This window comes from Typopeltis vanoorti, chromosome 22 (genome assembly GCF_054136105.1).
Source record: "Typopeltis vanoorti isolate ZY-2024b chromosome 22, IOZ_Tvanoo_1.0, whole genome shotgun sequence".
Lineage (NCBI taxonomy): Eukaryota > Metazoa > Arthropoda > Arachnida > Uropygi > Thelyphonidae > Typopeltis > Typopeltis vanoorti.
This window is the reverse complement of record NC_143570.1, coordinates 99,945,888-99,958,646: the sequence shown is the minus strand read 5'-3', so window position 1 is coordinate 99,958,646 and position 12,759 is coordinate 99,945,888. Positions and strand designations below refer to the sequence as shown.

The window sequence follows — 12,759 nt, the reverse complement described above, 5'->3', positions numbered from 1 at the left end:
CCTCATTTGTTCAGAGGATAAAAAAAAAAATTCCTGTGAATGTTTGCCACTATTTGAGGGAACAAGTTCTTAATGACCAGAATTTTCTTTCAAAAGTTTGATGAGTCTTGGTGCTACAATTATTATTCAGAAACAAAACAAGCATAAAGCCAATGGAAACATGCAAATTCATCACAGTCCAAGAAGGTACATCAAGATAATGTTGATTTGTCTTTTTGATGTGCATGGAGTTATACACAAAGAATCTGTTCCTCCTGGACAGAGAGTGAACCAACATTTTTATTTCAACATTTTGAGAAGACTTCATGATACTGTGTGACGAAAATGGCCAGAAATGTGGAGTAACAGAGATTGGTTGTTGCACCATGACAATGCCCCAGCCAACACAGTCTTGTCTGCCCAACAGTTCTTGACAAAAAACAATATGGTGGTTGTTCCCCACTCTCCCTACTTGCCCAATTTTTATTCCCACAGATAAGAAAACCATGAAAGGGCAGTGATTCGTTGATGTGGATGAAGTGAAAGAAAAGTTGCTGGAGGCCATAAACGGTATTCCAGTTGAACAGTTCCAGAACTATTTCCAGCAATGGAAAAAATGCTTGGACAAGTGCATTGACTGACATGGAGAGCACTTGGAAGGAGACTAGAATATGGTATTATAAACTTTAATAACATTAAAAAAATTAAAAAAAAATTCCGATTATTTTTGGGTACTCCCTTACACACCACACACACATATAGCACAACAAATATATTTGCCCATGGCATATAATCGCAGACTGAATGAAATGTAATATTTTTTATTTTATAGAAAATAACTTTTTGAATAAACTTTTTTAACTTTAAAAAACACAGATATAGCACTACCAATCAGTTTTTGAGATATATCATTAAAAATAGAGGTTTTGGAGGGAGTAATCGTTGCATGGTGAGTAGAATTTTGTATAATTTGTCAAGCCATGTGTATATATATATATATAGTCCAGAAACTCTGTTCTAGAAAGCAAACCATTTTTTCAAGCCATTTCAGGCCTCCACTAAACATGGCACTGGTCATGCCAGTGATGAAATTCATCTCCCATCTAATGACATACCAAAAAACATTGCTGTATTGCAGTGCTTTGTTATTTCTGGATTATATTTATCTCAGTAGAGCTGCAGAGTTGTATTTATCCCCACTGTGAGCGATGGTACTCCTTAATGCTGCTTGTCTTAAATTAATGAACGTTCTCTTGGATCAGATCATTTAGGACTTCAGTGTGCAGTAATGCTGTATTGACAAGTTTGCTATTCAAACTCATAATTTCTCAATAGTGTTGTTTCACTGTCAGATATATAATCCTTGTGCTTATATTCCAGTTTTTATGCTAAGTTTGCACTTGATATATAGACAAAAATTTTGTATAAATTCTTTTTTACTCATTGTTTAAGCATTGTTTATTTTTTTTTAAATATGTGTACTTATATTTCTGTGTTAAATGGAATGTTTTTAACAATACTAATATGTGGTTGGACAGACTGTCTTTTAAAAGTATTATTTGTTATGATGAAATGGAATTACTAGATGCAGTTTTTGTTCAGGAGTAAATGGGAAAATGGGAAAATTTAAATGGCTGTGAGTTGATATTAAAATTTTTAAATAATTCTATAAATAAAAAAAAAATAATCCAACAAAAGGATTATTGGATTGAAATTATTTTATTAGTAAATATAATTTTATTATTCATTACATTTTTATTTTATAGTTGTCTTTATCACAAGTATGTCTTGCATATAGTCTCACTTCATTAATAAAAACATACTTTTTTCTTTCACTCTCTCTCTCTTATTAGGGGCCTGAAGAAGAAACGGATTCAGTGAGGGCATTGCATGGCCTCACTGGATGACTGTTTTTCTGACAGGGAATGCAACAATGCTACTCCTTCCTTTACCATGACATCAAACAAAGATGCTCCTGCCAGTTTGTCCACATTAGGTAAAATATTGAAGAGAATGAATAACAGTCCTGAAAATATATGCTAATTCTCTTAAATGATGATGATATATATATATATATGTATATCATCATCATCATGTATTTGTTTGTGCGAGCGTGCATGCTTGTTTGGACATAGAAAGTTACATGATAACCAGATCTCTCCACCCTTAATTTAGATATAATAATAAAAAGATCATATATTTTGTTCTGGTATTTGTCTGAACTCCATATTGTGAAGAAAAGAGTACATCATTCGCCCATACTGTTTTTTGATCACAAACAGCTATGCACATAACTTATCTAGAATTTATGTAATGATTTCAAAAGTTTCATTTTAAACATTTTTTCTTTAACTGTGGAAATTATCTACATCATCATCAATTTCTGGATATATGTAATCTCAAATGTTTTACAGATATGGCAGTACCACATGATTCTAGGACACTTCTGACTGTGTAAATCCACCTTGATCTTGGCCTAGCTCTATGTCATTTTCTTGTCATCTGAGCATCAAACACATGTTTTGCTAACCTTTCATCTTCCATTCTGATTATGTGATCATACCATTTTCATTAACTCTGTTCATGCATTCTTGAATGCCTACAATGTCAAGTTCCATCCTAGTAACTCCTTTTTTAATATCATTCTGCCATTGATGCTGTCAGTTCACTACCCTAATTTTTGTCAAATTTTCACATCTGTGTTTTGCATTTTTGGTCAACTGTTTTATTTCTAACCCAACTCTCAGATCCATAAGTTACAATTGTCTAATTGAAAATTAGTGTATAAGCTAATTTCTCTCTTATTCCTTATGAATTTATTCAGCTGGCTACTACCATATCAGCCTTGTTTAGTCTGTTGCCATATTTAATTTGATATCTTCACTAAAAATTGTGCCTAATGTCACTAAAAATTTCAACTGCCTGAAGAGGTCCTCAGGTGGTTGAAATTTTTCTGTGCTCCTGTCTATTTTCTTAGATTTGGTATTCTTTTAGTGCACAGGGTTTGTTTAGGAATACAACACATCTGCATAAAGCAAACAACTAAGTTTGAATGCTAAGTAGAGCTAAGTTTGGTATCTCCAATTCTGATATAGCATTTAATGTCACTTTTTATTCATGATACAATCCATATAGATTACATTACATTTCGTATTAGTTAGATTTGTGCAAATAGAAAGATAAAAACAGAAAACAATGAAAATATATATATATATATATATATTAGGATAACCAAGTTATTTTATAAACTTGGTTATTTTAACTCCTAATCCCAAGTATGCAAACAGTTAAGTTTGCACCTGAAACAAAGTTAAAGTCTAATGATGTTACAACACCAGGGGAACTCATTGTAAAGGTGGGTAAAGCTCTGATCACTATTCTTAGTATTTTCCCATAATGTAAAGCACATCTCACTAGAAAATGTATACTGCAATGCATTAGGGGTAGGGTCACTACCCAGACCGGTTTCAACCTTTTCTGAAGTCTCCTCAGTGAGTAGCTAGACCCTAAATACCAAGGTTATAGTAATATGGAGCCTTATCAACTTTACCTATAGGAGTTGCAACAAGGTGTTTTTATTTTTAATAAAAATCTCTGGAGGAGATATAGATGTAATAAATTTTTTACCTTGGGGATATTGTATATTAGGATAACCAAGTTATTTTATAAACTTGGTTATTTTAACTCCTAATCCCAAGTATGCAAACAGTTAAGTTTGCACCTGAAACAAAGTTAAAGTCTAATGATGTTACAACACCAGGGCAACTCATTGTAAAGGTGGGTAAAGCTCTGATCACTATTCTTAGTATTTTCCCATAATGTAAAGCACATCTCACTAGAAGATGTATACTGCAATGCATTATGGGTGGGGTCACTACCCAGACCGGTTTCAACCTTTTTTTATAGTAAAAAAAGGTTGAAAAAAAAGCTATTATTATAACCTTGGTATTTAGAGTCTAGCTACTCACTGAGGAGACCTCAAAAAAGGTTGAAACCGGTCTGGGTAGTGACCCCACCCATAATGCATTGCAGTATACATCTTCTAGTGAGATGTGCTTTACATTATGGGAAAATACTAAGAATAGTGATCAGAGCTTTACCCACCTTTACAATGAGTTGCCCTGGTGTTGTAACATCTTTAGACTTGAACTTTGTTTCAGGTGCAAACTTAATTGTTTGCATACTTGGGATTAGGAGTTAAAATAACCAAGTTTATAAAATAACTTGGTTATCCTAATATACAATATCCCCAAGGTAAAAAATTTATTACATATATATATATATATATATATATATATATATATACACTAAAACTAGGTATTAAAAATCACAAATTTAAGTTTGGATTGTCTCTAATCCATTGGACTGTGTCCGGGGGTAGCCTGGAACAGGTCCGTCAGTTTGTCCTTATAACTCCACAGTGGGTAGTTCTGGATAATATGATTGATGGTCTGTTGATCAGCACCACATCACATGTTGGGGATTGATTTCAAATTTGATTTCATGATGTACAAGTCCCACATGTACATCAGCAACCAGATCTGGAAAAATCTGGTTGCTGATTTTTCCAGATCGGATTTGCGGATCTAGGTGGTAGATTTTGGAGATCCTTGGATGGGTAAGTTGTTATTTCCCATCTATATAGATGATGGATAAGAGTGGAGATAGTCTTACAGATGATTTACACCAAATTACCTGTTTCTGTGTCCTTCATTTCTGACTCCTGACTTACAACTTAAATGTAGACAATGTATTGCTCTGTATAATGTTCCATTTACCCAGGTACTGTCACATTTTGAACAGCTTTTCTCTTGGCACTTTATTATATGCTTCTTCCAGATCTGCAAATCTAATACAAATCATTCTATATACTCTCATAATTTCTCAACTATTTCTGATGAAGTGAAAATCTGATCTTGATAACATCTGTTTGTTAATTTGACCTACTCGCACAAAAAGCACGGGTATTTGGTGTCCCTTTGTTGTCCTCTTTATTGTCCCAAGATCATAGATATGACTTTAAGATCACTGCAAACTGTCCATCCATCCATGATCATTGTACTTAAGTTTGCTGAGATTGAAGGCTAAATTTTCATATTGTTCTTTCAAATGCACGGAATGTGCTACTGGTAACTAGTAGCACATTAAATCTTCACACTAACTTAGAAAATATGCCAACTTTCAAAAATATGATAACCTTAGTAGTCAACGACTAAATTTCAACTAAAGAATCACATGAGAAATTGTAAGCGTCTGTGACAACAGGAAAGTCATCCGCTATCTCGGCGAATCAGATTCAAGGTAGCCACCTGCACTTTTATCTGCATTCCACCCTCTCTCCTCCTATCTTAAGAATAAGAAGTTTCATGGAAATTTCTTTATTTAACATAAAAAGACACTTCAAAAAAGCACTTATACAACTAGTTAGCTGTAAATAAAGGAGAATGAAAATAAATACCAATCTCCGAATTTAAATCCAAATACTATTAATGAAAACGATAAAATTAGAAATTGGGTAAAATTGGTGGATGATGGAATTTTTTTACTATTTTCTGAACTCAGTACCTAAAAATCTATAAGAATCAATTATTACTTCTCAGACAACTTTTCCATCGCAGGCCTGTGTAATTTTTCAAGCCTCCTGATGCCAAATGCATTCAAGTGTAGGCTGTCCCTCTTATACAAATCCAATCTTCCTTCACACTCACACCATATCAAAAAACTCTCGTCCATTCCATCTACACAGCCTGTGCATCGAATCATTTGCCATCATAGCCCTTCTTCTTAATTCTTTTTTTATCATATCGAAGTAATATACTTACTATTTTCACTTTCTCACTCTTCACTCTTGCCTCTCCCAGCAATCCTTTAATGCCTCTCCCATACTGAACTTATTGCTAGTTAAGTCATTAGTGCATACTACAATTACAATCTCATTTACTTTTTCTTTTCTGTTTTTGAATTGCTTGCATTATATTTTTAATTTTTGCAGCGGGAAAAGTTGATGTTATATCCCGCTCATCAGTGCCATGTTTTATGATAGTCACCATACCAGATAACATCCTTATTTTATAATCAACTTTACTCACCAGATTTTTGTCATTATGCACTAACTTACCTGATTCCATGCTTTGTTTTCCATTTTGCTGCTGAACTGTTTCATGCACACTGTGTTCCTCTAAATGCCACTCGACTTTCTCTAGTTCCCTTATCGTCTGTCTGATAATCTGCTTTAGCCTATCTGGTTCTTATATAGATGGTTTTGAGTCTAATGTCAACTGTTGTGTTAAAATATATATATATATATATAAATTTCGCAGCAGTTAAACTTATCATACTTCATATATTCAGATAAAGAACAGTCTCTATAACCACTCTGAATCTATAATTACCATACTAAGATATTTATTTAATTATTCAGTTGTTGTACCCTGCATATTTATTTATTTATATAGCATATGATGACACAGTTACTGAGAAGCCCATACAGGCAGATATAACATCATCATCTTGTGAAACCAAGTATAATTATATTGTTTGTGATGTAATTTTGTTTTCAAAGTTGGTGTTCTTTGACCAGAGTGCCTATAAGCAGATGAAAAAACTTGAGTTTCCAGGAGAGCCCCCCCCCCTCAATAATTCAGTTGAAAAAGTCTAAATAAGGATTCCTCCAAGCATAACAAGAATCAAACTAAAGTATTTATATCTAAAGAGGAAAAAAAAAATTTTCCCTCTAAATTGATATCATAGATGCAGAGCATTCAAAGATTTAATTTGAATACAGAGACACACTGCAGCTTAGAGCATATTTCAACATATGATTATTTCCCTTTGTATTTGAATATTATATGAAATGTATAAAAAATGTGGTAGGAAATGATTTTTAATACGTGGAATTATAAAATATTTACGTAGTAGTTAAGTTAATAAGAATGCTGCTGTATGTTTTACTAATTCGGGATATCTTTACCTTGTTTTGAAAGTTTATTTTTCACTTGGTTAGAGTATAATAAATTTAGTTTAATCCTTTATCCAAGTGTGAGCAAACAAAGTTTGCACCTGAAAGTATCTTCAGGACTGGGGTAAGGTGGTACAACACCAGGGCACTCCTTGCAAAGGTGGAGCAAGCTACCAAAATGTTGGTAGCACCACCTTTGCAAGGAGTGTCCTGGTGTTGTACCACCTTACCCCAGTCCTGAAGATACTTTCAGGTGCAAACTTTGTTTGCTCACACTTGGATAAAGGATTAAACTAAATTTATTATATTTATCTTGTTTTGATATTGGAATAAAGTGAGTTGGCATACTGCTAATAACAAAAGACAGGAAAACTCATGTAGAAAATATTCATAAGAAAACTTGTGAGGTATTACTACATTGTCCAAGCTTAAATAGATCTGATGATTTGTTTAGTTGACGTACTTGCTGGAATAGAATATAATTGTTATAGCATTTTTCAAAAAGACAAAAAAGATAGAAGAGGAGATAGAGTGTTACTGATGATCTCAGAAGAGGTGTGTCTTCTCCATGTGGAACTTGAAGAAAACAGTAGCAATAATGACTTTGAGGACATTTGGAGTGAGACTGAGGTGAGTACATATTGTAGATATATACTAGGATATTACTGCAGGCAAGGATGCATAGAGGGAGATGATTCTGAAATGTTTAGGCAGATGAGAATGATGAGTGACAGGGAAGTTGCAATAATGGTGACTTGGAAGTATTGCCTGGAAATGAGAAGTAACACATGTGAATAAGGACATTGAATTGTTTGAACTGCTTAAGAACAACTGTTTTATGTGGCTTACATTTGAAGCAGTATGTGGAATATGAGTATTGGATTTAATATCATTTCATACAGTGATAACAGATTATGATGCTGCCACCAGTTTGAGGAGAGTGATTATGTGGTTTAGACTTGGGAAGTGGCTAGGCAGTCGCAAGTTTCATGAAATAAAAGACGCATATTAAACAGATTAGTGATATGTTGTATAGTTTAATCGATTGAATGGGAAATGAAATCAATGATGCCTGGGACTTGGTCCAAAATCAGTTACTTATGGCAATGTCAGATTTTATTCCTGAGGTTAGGATTGGTACAGTAGGAGTGAAATGAATGAATCATGGAATTATGCAGGAGCTTTTAAGAAAGGGGTATTATGGAAGAGATATAAAGAATAAGTTATCCCTCAGCAGCACTAGGAAGGTCATGAGGAAGGAAAAATTGACATATGAAACGAGATTGGCTTAAGCAACAAAGCAAAACTTAGAGAATTCTAGAGTTATGGTGCTAGTAGAAGAAAGGGTGAATATTGAAAACTGACTTTCATTGCTGGAGATTGAAAACTGGTCATCTGTGGAAGATGTCATAGATAAGTATTTTGTTAGGTTATTTCAGGCAATAGTGCACTCAGGATTTAATCTTTGCGGGGGAGACCCGAGTTGAGTAGACAATTTGACACTACGCATCGCATACAATCTATGACTGAGCATCTGCAATGAACGCTAATTCATAAGCAGTATAGGGGGCCAGGGCCCCTTCCCCCTCTCGGTGCACCAATGATTTCAGGTATTGGGGGGGGGTAGGAGTGGTGTTGAATAACAATAGGAAGGGAACAGAAGACTGTCAGCTCAAGAATTGGAAGTGTTTAGCTGTGACAGTGGATGGGATAACACTATGCATATTAAGAATGTGCAAAACAGCTGTCAGTGTCCTTGACTTAGTTATTCATCAAGAATCTGGTAACAGTCCTAGAAGAGTTGAAAGAAGGAAAAATAGTGCCACTGCACAAGAGAGAATCCAAGTCAATGGTGTTCAGTCATAAGCTGGTGTATGTGTGTGTGTACATGTATAGTGGTGAAAAGTTAAAGAAAGTAGTTAGAGATAAAATGCAGACTTGGACTGATGACAATGGAAACTTTTTGAGAGAAAACATCATGAGTTTTTTAAGGGAAGGTTATGCTTTAGTTATAACATAACTTGGTTATGTTATATTAGGGATACTGGTGGATTGGATAGAGGAGATGCTTAGACTGTGATTTATCTGGATTTTATTAAAGCATTTCATCAAGTACCACGTGGTAAACTATGTGCAGAGTGAGCAGGGTGGAGATGGATAGTCACTTGATAACTTGGCTGATAAGGATGGTGACTGATATTAACCGGCATGTTAAAGTCAGAAATGATATAAATGAGCAGGAGAATGCACTAGGTAAGACCAGTGTGAATGGAGATGCAATTTGAACAGCTAAATGGGGTGGGCCAGGAAGGTCATGAAGGCACAGTGTAAGGAGAGTGGATTCTGAAAGTAGTAATGAATGCATATATGGGGGATTGGTCAGCATTAGAATGGAATGACCTGGAATACATGTGGGTAGTTGAATCTGGGTGGAGGAGGAGGATATATAGAACAAATTCTGAGGGTGAGCAGATATCAGAAAGTGTGGAAAATCACAGTGAAGGACAGCATGTGTAGGACTAGACGTAGACCAAGAAATTAATTATCATGCTTATTTATAAATTTGGAGTATCAGAAATAAGGGAGATGAAATTGTTGAGCTGATTGAGGAATCTATCATTTATTTGATTTTCCAAACAACGACCTTTCAATTAATTGACCCTTGAATGTCATCCAACTTCTCTGTAGAGCATCATTTGATACGTTAATTAATGAAACTTTAATTAATTATGTGAACTTGCTGTTCTGGTAACTGAAGCTTTTTGATAAATGGTAGATTACTGTATTTTCCTGAGAATAGTTGGAATAAGTGAAATGTGATTGGATGAGAATGATATCTTGATAGGATTGAAATGGAAGGATATGATTGTTTTTCATAAGGATAAGAAAGGTAAGAAGAGATTGGGAGAGTGCTGCTGATGATGATTGCAAGGGGATTTATGTTCACACAAGGTTCAGATACAAGGGGGAAAAAGTGGCAGTGGTTTTGAAGCAGTATGTTAAGTGGAAGTTAGTAGAATGAGATATTTGGTTGGATGTTGCTACAGGCCAGGAAATGTGGAGGGTGGAGACAACGAAATGTATAAGCAACTTGGCTTGTGAGCAAGCGAAGGGTGATCATTAGGGATGATTTCAGTTACACCAATATGGCATTATTGATTGGAATGAAGAGAAGTATCACAGAATAAGGATAATGAATTTCTCAAGCTCTTAAGGAACAGTAATCTTAGGCAATATGTAACAGGTGGCACACAAGATTTAAGCCTCTTAGATCTGGTTATGAATGTAAGTGTCTAATCAGGAGAGCATCACTTCATGCTCTCCTGGTTGGTAAATAATCATATGTAACCTTCTTTGAAGAAGATACATATGTGGAACTACAAGGCTAGTGATTATGAAAAGCTTAGTAGACAACTGGCAGTAAGAACAGCATAGAATGAGAAGTTGACGGAAAAGGAGACAGATGCTGCTTTGGCATTGATCAAGAGCTATTTAACAGCAGCAGTGTCTGATTGTATTCCAAATGTGAAAATGCTAAATAAAGTAGGAGAAAATGAATAAATAAAGAGATTAAGCATGAAATCTGGAAGAAGAAGAAGGCACTGTGCAGGCAACTCAAGATGAATGTTGGTAATAATCTGCTGCATAAAAAGTACAAAAGTAGGCCTGGTAAGTGAAAAACTCCAAAACTGTCTATCCAAGGCTGTCCTTTCCCATGTCACTCTTGCAAATCTGATGATATCATCAGTTCACCATGATTTAGGTCAGCATCATGGTCGTTTTTTCTCTCTTGGAATCCAATCCAGTACTACTTTTGTCCATCATTGATCTTGTCTTCGAGCAATATGCCCAGCCCATTCCCACTTCAGATGTTTCACTCTTCCTATGATGTCAGACACTCTGGTTTGATTTCTTATCCACGTATTCCTTTTGTGATCCAGTCTTGTGATACCAAACATACTTCTTTTCATACTAAATTGTGTTGTTTCTTAATTTTTGAATTTCCTTTGCATTTAGTGTGCATGTTTCACAACCATATTTCAATATAGGAAGAATACATTGGTTTAAAACTTTTCTTTTCAGGCATAATGGTAGTTGGCTTTTAAATATTGAATTTAATTTTCCAAATGCTTTCCACCCAAGCATTGTGTATCTTTTAATTTCATCCATGATATTTTGTTCCATCGATATCTGTTGTCCTAAGTATATGTAATGATCTACTTGTTTAATTTCATCATTATTTATTTTTATTATTTCTGATTGGACATAGCTGTCGAACATATCTTGGGTCTTCTTTAGGTTTATCTATAGTCCAGCTGTTTTGCTAGCAATTTGGAGTTCTTGGATATGAGCTGTAATTCATGAGCAGTTGAAGTATAGATAACTATGTCATCTGCAAAGCGTAAATGGTTTAAATATCTTCCATTTATCTTCAGACCTTTCCTTTCCCAATCAAGAAGGTTGAATATTTCTTTTAGGCACGCTGTGAATAATTTCTGAAATATTGTGTCACCCTGTCTTATACCTCTCTGTATTTCCACAGTAGAGATTTTTCCATTGAAATGAATTGCTGCTATGGCATTGGTGTATGCTGATTTGATGGTCCCGACATATGGCTCCTCCACTTGTTGGTTTCATAATACTTTAAGTATTGCACGATTTTTTACTGAATCAAAGACTTTCTCCTAATCAATAAAACCAAGACATAATAGTAACTGATATTCATTACACTGTTCAATAATCTGTTGTACAACAGTTGAATATGGTCCATTGTACTAAAGCCATTTCAGAAGCCTGCCTGTTCTTTTGGTTGTGCTATGTCCAGAGTCATACGAAGCCTATGAACTAGGACTATTGTAAACACTTTGTAAACCACTGATAGTATATTGATGGGTCGGTAGTTTGCAAAGTCTTCTACCTCACCTTTTTTATGTAGCAGAATTGGGGTAGCCTTCTTCCATGTTCTTGATACATCATTTTTCTTCAGGCATAAAGTAAACTATTTACTTTAAAAGTGCAGTATGAGAAGATAAATTAGTCAATGAAGCTAAGAAAAATCCTAGTGAGTTCTTTTGATATGTGGCAAGTAGAAGAAATTGACCATGGTAGAATGATGCTAGTTTATAACCAATGCAGAGGATGAAGTTGAAGTATATTTCATCCTCATGAAGACAACATCATAAGAAACTAGAGTGTAGAGGATATGGTGGAGAGGGGATTGGTGGTGAATTTGCGAAGTATATGAGGAGTTATGGAAACTAGATGTTAATGAGACAGTTCCATGAAAATTCAGCAAAAACAATTAATTAAAAGAATGGCAATTCATTGATAAAGCAATTTGCTGAATAAACAATTTATCGCATAACAGTTCATCAAAAATACAATTCATTAATAAAAACAATACACCAATAATTTTTCGATGAATTCTTTCATAATTCATTGAAAGAATAATTTTCTTGCAAAATATTGTTTAAAAGTGTTTACTAACAATATCTATAGTTACTCAAGATAGAGACAACATATGTTAGTTGTCATTAAAACATAATAATTATTTTGTTGCATTTTAGAACATTTTATGTAAGTGTATATACCGCTTCATTGTGTAGGTAGTGATCTACCTCTGGACAATAAATTTCGTTCTACCCTGATTTTGTCACAACAATAATAGTCAGATTGAAATTAAAACTGAAAAAATTTAATATATATCTTAACTGTGAAATTTCATTAAATTTCATCCAGCCAGAGTGGAATTACTAATATCATTTTGAAACTTCTTTACGAAAATGTTATATAATAAAAGTGATACGGTTGGAACTAAAATT

General features: G+C 34.3%; 1 protein-coding gene across 5 annotated transcripts in view; it reads left to right on the top strand.

The window, feature by feature from the left end:
- LOC150094589 (nuclear receptor subfamily 2 group C member 2-like) overlaps positions 1–12,759 on the top strand; it is an 808,056-nt gene that overhangs the window by 322,417 nt on the left and 472,880 nt on the right. For all 5 annotated transcript variants that reach the window (XM_090412047.1, XM_090412048.1, XM_090412044.1 and 2 more), the window contains one exon: positions 1,833–1,975. In XM_090412047.1, the coding sequence (XP_090268173.1) occupies positions 1,870–1,975 (106 nt within the window). In that variant the 5' untranslated portion in view covers positions 1,833–1,869. The remainder of the gene's footprint in view (positions 1–1,832; positions 1,976–12,759) is intronic.